This window comes from Cervus canadensis, chromosome 13 (assembly GCF_019320065.1).
Source record: "Cervus canadensis isolate Bull #8, Minnesota chromosome 13, ASM1932006v1, whole genome shotgun sequence".
Lineage (NCBI taxonomy): Eukaryota > Metazoa > Chordata > Mammalia > Artiodactyla > Cervidae > Cervus > Cervus canadensis.
The window spans coordinates 46,797,612-46,811,853 of record NC_057398.1 but is presented as its reverse complement, the minus strand read 5'-3'; the positions used below and the strand labels follow the sequence as shown (position 1 = coordinate 46,811,853).

Here is a 14,242-nt window from a genome sequence, read left to right as displayed (position 1 = left end):
TACCTACCAGCCAGAATCAAGTGAAGTTGATCACCAAAGATATAAAATACAAAAAGGGTCTCCTAAAAACAGGCAATTAAGTACCCTGAACAGGACAGCCTGAACCCGAGGGTTATTTTTCTGTCACAGTGCCATCGTATTACTAAACTTTCATCTATAAAGACACATAAAAATAAATAGCTTCAGGAAGTAGAATTTGGGATAGTTTTTTAAACTTTCTTTAAGTGATTTTTTAAACTGATTCTTTAATCAGAGCTTATTAAAAGGGCTATTACAAACAAACCAATTTTTTACAAATCAACTTGAAAGTGAGATGGTAAAATAACAAAATATAAATCACCCTTTAAAACTATTTATTTTTATGTGTAATTGTGAAATATGAATTCCCTGGAGGTCCAGTGGTTAGGACTCTGGGGTCTCACTGCCAAGGACCAGGGTTCAATCCATGGTCATGGAACTAAGATCCCAAAAGCTTTGCAATGTGGCCAAAAAAAAAAAAAATTATAGATTTCATATATCCAATACCAAGATTAAATAGAAGTTAACATTTTGCCACATTTGTTCCCTAACAACAAAACATTGCAGAAACAGCTAAAGTTCTGCTCATCATTCCTGTCCCTCTATCTTCAGATGCAACCACTACTCTGAAGATACTGTTTATCACTCTCATGAATGTTATTTGTCTTCATAAACAATAGACTATCACTTTGTATATTTAAAATTTACATTATGTGGTTTTCATTGTTGTAGCCACGTGTTCCAGAAAACAAACTCACTCAGAAGGACAATACAGATAGTGGAGTACAGTTTATTACACGGGCAGGCCCAAGGCAGAGTCTCCTCTTAGCCAAGGACCCCAACCAGTTTTTGTGAAAACCTTACATACCCAAAGTGTACGTACTCAAACCCACCTCCCCAAATTCTCTGAAACTAGTCTGAACAAAGGAAAAGAAAGATACAATAAAAGTTAACCCATGATTTGTATGCCTTAAACCTAGGTAGTTAATAGTGGACAATTATCAATAGGCCTGTGGTCATACCCCAGTAAGCATAACAGAATTTATGATTCTATTCGGTTACACAGATAATTAGTGTGTTCTTTTAGGCGATGGAGAGTCTAGGTACGAGCCCTGGAGCTTTTCCTTCCGGGAGCCTGGTTTTCCAGTTGGTATGTCGTTTCCATACATCCTGGGCATACAGCTCAGAGTCCACAGTCCGATGCAAGATGAAGTCCTGCTTTCAAGATGGAGCCTGTTCTGTCTGTTTCCTCCTTCATCATGATTTTCACTTTCTTTGGTAATATGTTAAACTTAACATTTTTCAAATTAGTTACTCATGTAGTTATTTTTTTTTCCATTTATTTTTATTAGTTGGAGGCTAATTACTTTACATCAAATTAGTTACTCATGTAGTTTTATTTCATCATTTTATTCATGCATGTGAAATAACACTGTATGAATAAAATTATAAAAATTCACTCCCTATCAACAGGTCTGTGGGTCCAACAATCCCATTCCTCTTTTTATGATATACTTTTCCAAGCCACAAATGCAGATCCATTTACCTATGCAGTTTTTCAAAAGTTCTTTGAGTGACCCCAAGCTTTCTCTGACAATAATTGCTTGGGGAAACTGTCCATGCAATTTCTCTATACTGCTCACACTTTTACAACCTGATAAAGATGAACTGTGAAATGCTGTATTAACTTCTCTTCAAAAATAGTATTAAAAGTGAAGACGTAGAAGTAACATTTATGGCACCTCCAATCCTCTTAAGAGTTACTTCTAAATCATTACAAAGAAGTTATCATATACTTCTTATTGAATTTTAGACAAGATCTAATACACTCAAGGTTCTTGCCAATTGCTTAAGAAACTTAAGTCTCCTTATCAGTAAAATAGATGAATACTGGGTGTTGTGAGCCCCAGAGACTCATGCTAAGTTGAGATAATAGCAGTGAAAAAGAGATTCTCTGCATTAGCAAAAGGCTACCTGGGGTTGCTGGACTGCATAAAATTTGCATTATTCAAACAGCCAAAAGGCAGAAACAACCCAAAAGTTCATGGACAGAGGGCTGAATAAACAAAGTGTGTTATATGCACACAGTTGAATATTACTCAGTCTTAAGGGATGGAATTCTGATACGAGTTACAACAAGGAAGAACCCTGAAGACATTATGCTAAGTCAAATAAACCAGACAGTGAGGTACCTAGTATAGTCAAGCTCACAGAGACACAAAGTAGAATGGTGGTTGCCAGGAACTAAGGAGAGGGGAGATGGGGAGGTGCTGTTTAAAGGATATGGAGTTTCAGTTTGGGAAAATAAAAAAGTCCTGAAGATGGATGGAAATAATGTAAATATACTCAATACCACTGAACTATACACTTAAAAGAGCTTTCCTGGTGGCTCAGACAGTAAAGAATCTGCCTGCAATGAGGGAGACCTGAGTTCAATCCCTGGGTGGGGAAGATCCCCTGGAGAAGGGAATGGCAACCCACTCCCCACTCCAGTATTCTTGCCTGGAGGATTCCATGGACAGAGGAGCCTGATGGGCTACAGTCCATTGGGTCGCAAAAAGTCGGACACGACTGAGCGACTTAACGCACACACACACACTTAAAAATGGTTAAAATAGTAAATTTTGTTACGTATATTTATCACAATAAAAAATACACACACATATATACACATCTGTACTTGTATGGACTATCTCTGGAAGAATTAGAGAAAATTATAATAAATCTTGCCTTTAGAAAGGGGAACCAGAGAGCCAAGTGAAAGTCTACCTATCACTATATAGTCTTTGTACCTTTAGAGTTTTACCATATATATATATAATAGGTTATATATATATATATTATCTAGTCAAAAATTTAATTTTCAGTCATGCTTTTGATTGAAATCTGAACACAGAGCAGGAAAATGTATGTAAGTAAAAATGTATAATGGTCTATGTTTGTATGCGGCAAAATAAAAATCTCCCTAATTGATACTATTAAAAACCTGCCATAACGTTTTTCAAGATGCAACCTTCAAAAACTATTTTACAAGGAAAATGGAAAATAAACTGCTTCAGAACTTAAAAGATCAAAACAGAACACAGAGATATAAGTAAAACGTTCTTAGGAGAATACAACATAACAGATTAATCTAGATTAAACAGAGGGAAAACAAGTCTAAATTATTTACTTTAAGAATATAGAGTAGAACCGAAAAAAAAAAAAGAATATAGAGTAGAACAACAAAACAAGCTAATATTGTTCTAAGCTTTAAATCCCAAGCTAATTTGTTCTAAGCTAATATTGTTCTAATAGCTTTAGAAATGTCCACTGACAACAGTGGTTCTCAAACCTCTTGGTCTCAGAACCCCTTTTACACTCTTAAAACTTACTGAGACCCACAAAGAGCTTTTGCTTATGTGAGTTATATTTAATATTAAAAATTAAACCTCAAAGTTTAAAAATGTTTATTATTCATCCAGTTCAGTTCAGTTGCTCAGTCACATCCAACTCTTTGCGACCCAATGGACTGCAACACATCAGGCTTCTCTATCTGTCATCAACTCCCTGAGCTTGCTCAAACTCATGTCCATCAAGTCCAAACTCATGTCCATCGAGTCAGTGATACCATCCAATCATCTCATCCTCTGTCATCCCCTTCTCCTCCTGCCTTCAATCTTTCCCAGCATCAGTTCTTCAAGAGTCAGTTCTTTGCATCAGGTGGCCAAAGTATTAGAGTTTCAGCTTCAGCATCAGCCCTTCCAATGAATATTCAGGACTGATTTCCTTTAGGATTGACTAGTTTGATCTCCTTGCAGTCAAATTCATAGAAATAACAATAAGCTTATTATATGTGCTCAGTGGGTTCTGTTGTGTCTGACTCTTTGTGACCCCATGGACTGTAGCCCACCAGATTCCCCTGTCCTTGGGATCCCCCAGCAAGAATACTAAGTGGTTGCCATTTCCTCCTCCAGGGGATCTTCCCGACCCAGAGATTGAACCCGCTTTTCCTGCATTGCAGGTGGAGTCTTCATTGCTGAGCCACTGGGGAAGTCCCATATTTGCTTACATAAATATTTCCTGTGTGTGAAAAATAACTATATTTTCCAAAACAAAAAAATAAATTTAATTAGAAGACTGGTAGTGTTTTACACGTCTGCTTTAACGTCTGGCTTAACAGAAGACAGCTGGATTCTCCTATCTGGCTCTGCCTTCAATCTGTTGCAATATCACACATGCAGCTTTTGAAAAAACTCCAATATACACTTGTGAAAAATGAGAATGAAAATAGCAAATACTGTCTCAGATTTATTATGAGAATAGCTTTGATTTCACAGACTCCTGCAAGAATCCTAGGGATACACAGGGTTCTCCAAACCATTTTGAGACCTACTAACTTACATCAGTCCTATGTGGCAAATGTAAAAAGTGAGGCACAGAAAGAGTAAATAAATTACTCTTATTTAAATAAGAGTAGATAAGTTAGAGTGAGAGTAGTAAGTAAATAAGTTAGAGTGACAAAGCTAGCAATGAACTCAGAAAATCGGATTCCAGTCCCCAGGTTGTCCCTCTGAGCCAGGAGGAAAGCAGCAGGAGCTCATTTAATAATGTTTTACACAATGATGAAAAAAAACAAAAACAAAACCCACTGGCTGCCTGGCAGTCACAATACCGCACCTCCACTCCACCTAAAGTAATAAAATTTCAAATTAAAGTTTTCAATTCATGCAAAGCCGAGGTAAGGGGTGCTGGTCTGCCCTTCAAGAGAAATAGCATCACTGAGGGATCAAGCACATGAGGGGGCAGAAACAGCCAAAAGCCCAGTAAATCTCTCAGGGAACAGCTCTCTCTTCCAAACCAAGCTATTTTGACTGTCTCTGGAACTCTTACTCCATTCAGGCACCTCTTTACTCAATCTACACAGAATACTGCCTTCAGTTCTTTTTTTTTTTTAATGTTAAAAGTCTTTATTGAATTTGTTACAATATTGCTTCTGTTTTTAGGTTTTGGTTTTTGGGTTGTGAGGCATGTGGGATTTTAACTCCCCAACCATGAATCGAACCCACACCCCTTGCACTGGAAGGCGAAGTCTTAACCACTGGACCACCAGGGAAGTCCTCTGCCTTCAATTTTTTTTTTTTTTTTTGCCTTCAAGTCTTAATTAAAATGCTCAAAAAGAGTAATGAAGAGACTAGTTCTATCAGAGAGTAAAGCATACTATATAATTTGAGAGCAATTAATATAGGATTGTCCTAGTATGGCTTCCCTGGTGGTTCAGATGGTAAAGAATCTGCCTGCAATGCAGGAGACCAGGGTTCGATCCCTAGGTTGGGAAGATCTCCTGGAGAAGGGAATGGCAGCCCACTCCAGAATTCCGTGGACAGAGGACCCTACAATCCATGGGGTCGCAGAGTTGGACATGACTGAGCGACTAACACTTTCACTTTCACTACTTGTCCTAGTGTATGATCGGGAGGGAAGGCAATAGGTCAGAATACGTAGCCCAAATCAGACCCAATTATAGAAAATGCAGTATATTATAAAATGAATCTAAAAATTCAAGAGATAAATAAATGGAATGGTTTAGTAATTTGGAAAAGGAGAGTCTATTTAGACCTTCACTTTTAATCATAAGCCAAAATAAATTCTAGCAATATTAACTGTTTTTACAAATAAGAAGAGCCTGCTAAAGCTAGGAAAAGCAGGACCAGACTTTATTTCAGCACTACATCCCCTGAGCCTCTTCCAGGGCTGAGGCACAGCTGCCCCAAACAGAAGAAACTAATCTGAGTTTCAACTGTGTTGTTATCCTATTATTTCATCTTTGGCAAGTCACTTTGCTTCGTGGCTGATTTATAAAAAGCAGATAGTAATGATACTGGCAGCATGAGAATGCTCACTGTAAAGTTTAAAGTGCTATACAAATTAGCAGAAGGAATAGAGACTAGAAACTGCATTCATCCATGTTGCTAGCACCTGGATATTTCAGTGCTAAAAACTATGCCAATTTTCCTGGTAACTTTCTTTCTTTTATAAAGTAGACAATTTAAGTAAGAACATACACTTTCCCACTGGGTCTCAGTACAATTATTTTAATTCTGAGTGGGAAGAAAGATGCATCCGATAGCATGTTTGTGCGTGTGCGTGTGCACTCAACTGTGTCCAACTCTTTGTGACCCCACAGACTGTAGCCTGCCAGGCTCCTCTGTCCATGGGATTTCGCAGGCAAGAATACTGGGGTGTGTTGCCATTTCCTTTTCCAGGGGATCTTCCCAAGTCCCTTGCATCTCCTGCATTGGTATGCTGGTTCTTTACTAGCTGAGTGACTAGGGAAGCCCACGAGCATGTTTGCATGTGTGCTCTGTCACTTCAGTTGTGTCTGACTCTCTGTGACCCCATGGACTGTGGCCCATCAGGTTCCTCTGTCCAAGGGATTCTCCAGGCATGAATACTGGAGTGGGTTGTCATGCCCTCCTCATAAGCATGTTTATGTCCCCTGAATTGGCCCTTTTACCAAAAAATGGCTGGCATCACTGCTCTAAGGGATTTGGGAGATTTTCTCTTCACTGCTACTTTTTGGAAGCCTCTGCTCAAAGCAGGAGACTATCCTCTGAAGTCCATGAAGGGTAGGGTGGAGGGGAGGAGGGTAGAAGCGGGTGTCTTGGAACCAATACCTTGTAGATACTCAGGGATGACTGTAGTTACAATCAGTCATACTCATATTGTTCATTCAGTTTAGCTTAAATTGAAAGCATTTAGTCCTCTGACCAGTCTGGAAGTGATGGGACTGGTTTATAAGCATCAAATGGTTCTTGCCAAAACCATTTAAAAATCATTTCCCACTGTTTTGTTGGCCTCCATACTGAGTTCTAACTCTTGATATTGTGATCCCATCAAATATTTCTCAATCAGTTTGGCCTCCTGGAAGGATGATTTCATTACTTTTCTTTGATGTACATGTGTGGCACAGATTCTACAACATGCATAATCTGCTCTATCTTTTGCCTCTTTTTTTCAAACTGTTCTTTGTTTCCTGTCCTCTATTCTAAATCCACCAGTATTTGTGTTTTTTTCTCATCTTTTTATGTTCTTTTGTTTTGGTTCTTTTTGTTATTTTACTTGAGGAGTGTATCATGTTTAAGAATTATTAATCCAAGGAAATGGCAACCCACTCCAGTATTCTTGCCTGGAGAATCCCATGGACAGAGGAGCTGGTAGGCTACAGTCCACGGGGTCACAAAGAGTTGGACACGACTGAGCCACTTCATTCACTCACTCTCTGTAATATCCTATTTATGCTTGATAATACATATCTATGGTTTTTGGTTTTGTTTTGTTTTTTGCCACACTGCTTGTGGGATTTCAATTCCCTGTCCAGGAAATGAACCCAGACCATAGCAGTGAAAGTTCAGAATTCTAACCACTAGGCCACCAGGGAATGCCCCATATCTATGTATTCTAAAAGTAAATTCTGTTCATTCACTCAACAAATATTTAATGAGTGCCAACTGTGTGTCCAGCACTAAAGCTATAGTATACAAATTTGTCTCATTCACAGAATTTGGTCTATAGCTTAGAATAGGCAAAGTGGATATATAGTCTTTCCACTAGATTATGAAGAATACGAAACAGTACTATACAAAAACAGCAGCTAGAAAAGACCTTTTGCTGAGCACAGAAACATAAATACTTTAGCATAATAAATTCAAAGAATGTAGAAAGAGAAATGAACCATCTTCTACTTCAAGAGTTGTATCAGCAATTTAGAATTAGAAGGAAACATCTCCAAACCTTACATCCACTGTACTATTTGACTCATGGTCAAACACTTCAAAAGCTTCTTTGATTTTTTTGTGAAATTCTGCTACAGCTAACTCTGCAAAAGAAAAAGTAAATAAAAATTATTTTACTCTAATTTTAAATTCAAAATTAAAAAATTCAACAACTAGAAATTATTAATAAGAAAGAACATGCGGAACGCTTCCCTAGTATTATTTTTTGGCGGGGAGGGGAGTGATGTAAGAGAACGTCTTTATTCTCAGGAGAGGCATGCTGACGTCTTTAAGAGTGAAATGTTACAATATCTGCAATTTACTTCCCCCCTCCCCTTCCCAATATTCTTTTTGTTTGTTTGTTTCTTTAATTCTTAGATTTATTTTTAAATTTATTTCTTTAATTATTTATTTGGCTGCATTTGGACTTAGTTGTGGCATATGAACTACCATTCATTCTCTTATTTCACTCAGATGCTCTATTTTTCCAGGTTGCAACATAACTTTCAATTGTGAAAACTATCAAAGGGATGTAACAGTTTATTGATATTTATTATTAATTTATTATAATAACATGGTGGCAAACTTCTAGTTTGATAAGCAAATAAATGTTATCTCATTATTTAAATATACAGTTCCTTGCTTACAAGTAAATCTGAATAGTGATCTTTAATGTTTGTTTACCACCTCTGTGTTCTATGTTTTGAATTGTCTGTTCAGGTTTTCTGCTCATCCCTACTGGGATCTTCCATTTTTTTCTTAATTTTGTATGAGCTCTTTAAATAATAAAGACTTACTGAAATTCTTACTTAATTCTTACTGAAAGAATTACTGAAAACAATTTTCCAGGTCAGTTGTTTGAATCTGTTTTCCTAAAATGAAAACAGTTCCATCTCCCTTATGATCATCAAAATCACACACGATTACTGAAGACAAAAAAAAACAAAAACAAAGTTGAGACCAAGTGAAAATTACTTCAAATCCTAACATGCAAAGTTAACTACTCTTAATATTGCCCTCTACTCTAACGTTTCACTCAACAGTAAATCGTGAGCATCTTTTCATTCTCAAAAAAATATTTATTACATTATCACTTTTAGAGACTGATAATCCATTATAGAACTTTATCATAATTTATTAAACCAGCTCCCTATATTAATTCTTGAGTGAACCATTCTGCCCAATTCATCTTTGTGCATTTATTATCTCACTGAAATATGATAAGTTGAATGCAGTTGAATTTGTGTAAGATAGTGGGAACATTCTTACTAGTTCTAATAGTAACTTGGGAAAAATCTCACTGGTTATAATACTGTCATTACACAAAGCTGATATTTGCTTTTTAAATTTAAGATTACATTTTAAAAGTACATTATTTTTTATTTTTATTTTAGTCACACATGTTGAGATTTCTTATCCTTTAAAGTTGAGAAACATAGCCTTTGAAAGGACCACCAAAAGAGGGAGAAAATTATCCTTTTTCTACAGGTTTGGTAAACTCAATTCTATTTTCTTCTACAATTTAAAAATATACTGAAATCCATCTGAAAGTTATTTTGGCATGATTCAAAGTGAAAGATAAACTTCTAATCTGATTTTAATAATTTCTAATTTACTAAGCACTTGAATTCTTTCCTCCTACTTTACAATGTGTTATAGTCCTTTATGTGATGGAGATTACTTCCATTGTCTATTCTACTGATTCCATTCTGAATTATATTTCTACTGTTATGTCATTACCATCCCATTTCACTTATTAATATTATCACTGTTCCTGGTCTTCTTCTTAGGAATATTCATTAATATACTCACCAGTGTAAGTCTTCCAAATGAAATTTAGAAATTCAAATAAAATTCAGAAATTCCATGTAAAACACCACTGGGACTGCTATTGCAATGAAGCTATACACTGAGAAAGAATGAACATTTTAAAATCGTTTTCACATCTAAGAGATCTATATTAGCTATATAGCCCTTTTTAGATCTCTAAATTAAAGGTTATACATTATGGCTTTCCTCATACAAGCCACACACAAATTCTCCAAGAAGATTACACCTCAGTATTTTATGGATTTTGTGGATATTGTGAAGGAAACTTTTTGGAAACCTTGAAATTTCTAGAAGTAGAGGTAAATATTAATTTTTTAAACATTTGCCATTGATCTTATATCCATCTATTTCCCCAAACTTTTTATAATCCGTTTTCGGTTGGTTACTTTGTATTTTCTGATAATTCATTTGGTCTCTTCTTTCCAAAATGCATACTTTCTTATTTCTCCTTCATGATTTAGGACACTGGCCAGAACTACCAAAATAAATTGAATTCATCAAATGATAATGATAATCTTTGCTCTTTAAAAATATTATTATTTGATAGATTAGAATACTAGTCCTTTACCAGTAAATACAATTATGACTTGTGTTCTGAAATAGGTATTACTAACAAGTCTAAAGCAGTATTCTTCCATTCCTCTGCCCAGTTTTATATTAAGAACAATTACTAACTTTTAACAACCTCTAATTAATATTGATGCGAAGAACTCACTCAATGGAAAAGACCCTGATGCTGGGAAAGATTGAAGGCAGGAGGAGAAGGGGACAACAGAGGATGAGATGGTTGGATGGCATCACCGACTCATCAGACATGGGTTTGGGCAAGCTCTGGGAGTTGGTTATGGACAGGGAAGCCTGGCGTGCTGCAGTCCATGGGGTCGCAAAGAGTCAGACACAACTGGGCCACTGAACTGAACTGAAGTTTTCTAAAATGGGTTCTGTTTCACACTCATTCCTCAACGTGTTTCTCAGTAAAAGGCTTCGGTGATCAAAAATGCCTGAAAAAGGCATTTAAAGGGTTTGTTTTTGACAAAAACAGACTCACAATATTATGTTCTCCTCTTGGGGATTTATCATGCATATTACCATATTAAAGTCTTTAAGATGTTCTAAAGAAATTAATGCAGCATTTTCCAAATTTACTTGATCATGGATCTCCTTTTTCCAATCATCATCTGTCAGGAATAAATAATGCTTTAATAGACATTTGGAACTTCTGTAACTCAGGAATCCTCACCCACTGGACACAGGTATGATGTGAAAGGATTACAAGAACAGCCTGAAACACTGATCCTCTCATCTCTCAGTGTGGCCAGATCAAAGTCAGGCAGCTGAAAGAATCTATTCCAGGGATTCCTAGCAGGAGGCTCAAAGCAGAACAGGCTCTGACAGCAAGCCCCTTGGTCTATACAGGTAGCAAGCACAACAAATATCAAGCACCCAGTGCTCCATGCTTGCCATGAAAGTGATCTACCTCATATACTCCTATTTCAGAAAACAGAAATCAAATGCACCACTGCTCACCATAGATAAATGGACAAAGAACCCATGGAGCTAGTGGAGTAGTTCGTGTTCCACATGCCCAAGGAACATAGTATTGTGACTGAGGGGGCTTGTGGCTCTAAGAAACAGCCTATAATCCTTATCTTCATATACACTAGCTAATTCTACCCTTCCACTGATGATACAACCTTTCAGTAGCAGCCGAGCTTGCTGCCGGGCTCTAACAACACATAGCATGTTATATAAATTAAATCTACACCATAATTTTTAAGTAATGATATGAGAAACTTCAACTGGATTGAAAAACCATTTGCAGGAACTTCCCTGGTGGTCAGCTGTTAAGACTCCAAGCTCCCAATGCAGGGGGCCCAGGTTTCATTCCTGGTGTAGGGAACTAGATTCCACATGCTGCAACTAAGACCAGGAGTAGCCAAATAAATAAATAAAAATAAATATTTTTTTTTTAATTTGTAATACATCACAAAATTTTCTAAAGTTATATTTTTCAATTAAAGGGTGTGTGTTTGACAAAAACAGACTCACAGAGAGCAAACTACTAACTAGTGGTTATCAGTGGGGGAAGGAGTGAGGGGTGAAACAGAATGAGATTGAGAGGCACAAACTACTATATATAAAATAAATAAGCACCAGTCAGAATGGCCACCATCAAAAAATCTACAAACAATAAATGCTGGAGAGGGTGTGGAGAAGAGGGAACCCTTTTACATTGTTGGCGGGAATATAAATTGGTACCGCCACTGTGGAAAACAATACAGAGGTTTCTTAGAAAACTAAAATAGAGGTACCACATGATCCAGCAATCTCACCCCTGGGCATATATCCAGAGAAAACCACAATTTGAACAGATACGTGCACCCTAACGTTCATGGCAGAACCATTTACAATAGCCAAGGCATGGAAACAATCCAAGTGACCATCAACAGACAATTGGTTTAAGGAGATGTGAAATATACACACTGGAATATTGCTCAGCCATTAAAAAAAATAATAATAATAATGCCATTTGCCACATGGATGGACCTAGAGACTGTCATATGGAGTGAAGTCAGTCAGACAGAGGAAGACAAATACCATATGATATCGCTTATATGTGGAATCTAAAAAAAGGGTCCAGAGCTTCCCTGGTGGTCTAGTGGTTAAGAATCCACCTGCCCATTCAGGGAACATGGGTTCAAGCCCTAATCCGGGAAAATCTCACAGGCTGTGGAGCAACTCAGCCCATGTGCCACAACGCCTGAACCTGTGTGCTGCAACTCCTGAAGCCCACATGCCTAGAGGCTGTGGTCCACAAGAGAGGCCACCACAGTGAGAAGCCGGCACACCTCAACAAGGAGTAGCCCACGCTCACCACAACTGGAGAAAGCCTGAGCCCACGTGCAGCAATGAAGACCTAGCACAGCCAAAATAAACAAATAATTTTTTTAAAAAATAAAAATTTTAAAAGGGTACAAATGAACTTATCTACAAAACAGAAATAGTGTTACAGACGTAGAAAACAAACTTAGGTTTCCCTGTGGCTCAGTGGTAAAGAATCCGCCTGCCAATGCAGGAGACATGGGTTCGATCCCTGGTCTAGGAAGATCCCACATTCCACACAGCAACTAAGACTGTGCCCCACAAGCCTGTGCTCCAGAGCCTGGGAACCACAACTGCTGAGCCAACACGTACAACCACCGAAGCCCGAGAACCCCAGGGCCTTTTCTCCACAAGAGAAGCCACCGCAATGACAAGCCTGAGCACTGCAACAAAGAGTAGTCCCTGCTGGCCACAACTAGAGAAAACCTGAGCAGCAGCAACGACCCAGCACAGCCAAAAATAAACAAATAAAATTTTTTAAAAAGAAAAACTATGGTCACCATCAGGTAAGAGGGGGAAGGATAAGTTGGGGAACTGGGATTGACATATACACAGTACTATATGTAAAAGAGATAACTAACAAGGACCTACTGTATAGCACAGGAAATTCTACTCAATACTGTGCAATGGCCTATATGGGAAAATGATCTAAAAAAGAGTGGGGATATGTAGATGGATAACTGATTCACTTTGCTGTACAGAAGAAACTACAGTATTGTAAATCAACTATACACCAATAAAAATTATAAACAAATAAATAGGATATATTATACAGCACAGGGAAATATGTCATTATTTTGTACTAACATTAAATAGAATATAATCTATAAATATTGAATCACTATGTTATACACCTGAAACGAATATAACATTGTAAATCAACTACAGTTCAATTTTAAAAGGATGAGTTTTTGAAATTATAATGTCAATCATTTTAAATTTTTTAATGGCTGAGAAAAATGCTTTCACATTTTTACACAAAGTTTCTCACTGGTAATAAACTATCAAAAATTGAAGATCTTATACTTTAAAATTTGATCAGGAATTGAAAAAGTCGTCCCTCGGAATTCATGGGGAGAGTGGTTCCAGGACCTGCAGATACCAAAATCTGAGGATACTCAAGTCCTTTATATAAAATACTGTAATATTTGCATATAACCTACACTCATCCTTCCATATAGGCTAAATCATCTTTAGATTACTTATAATATCTAATACAATATAAATGCTATATAAATAGCTGCTGGCATGGCAAACTGAAGTTTGAATCTGAAACTGAAAGCTTAGTATTGTAAACAACTCTATACCCACCACCTGTATCTAACTATTATTAATGTTTTGCCATTTTTTTTCTTCTTTCCTAAGTCCCTGTCTCTAGTCACAGACATTACAATTATTCATCCCTAAATACTTCAACATGCATCTCCTAAAAATAAGGACATTCTCCTACATAATCCCAATATAATTATGATATCATTAAAATTCATAAAAATTCACTAAGAACATCTAATATCTATTCAATATGCAAATTTCTAAATTGTACCATAATGTCTTTTTTATAGTTACTTTTTCAACCTACACTCTAATTAAAGTTTATGTCATACATTTGGTTTTAAAATTTTTTGGTCTCTTTTAAACTAAAACAGTCTTTCATTCTCTCCTGGTCTCCTGTCCCCCAGTGAAATTAGCTTGTGGAAGGGACCAGGCCATGCAATGTCTTATAAAATGGCCTACCTTCTGGACTTGTCTGATAGCGT

At 36.9% G+C, this 14,242-nt stretch overlaps 1 protein-coding gene across 3 annotated transcripts in view; it reads right to left on the bottom strand.

Moving 5' to 3' along the window:
* The window catches only part of EFCAB2 (EF-hand calcium binding domain 2), a 129,862-nt gene that overhangs the window by 83,748 nt on the left and 31,872 nt on the right, over positions 1-14,242 (bottom strand). For 2 of the 3 annotated variants that reach the window (XM_043485488.1, XM_043485489.1), the window contains exon 2: positions 7,792-7,876. In XM_043485488.1, the coding sequence (XP_043341423.1) occupies positions 7,792-7,876 (85 nt within the window). The remainder of the gene's footprint in view (positions 1-7,791; positions 7,877-14,242) is intronic. The other variant, XM_043485490.1, reaches the window with a different exon arrangement.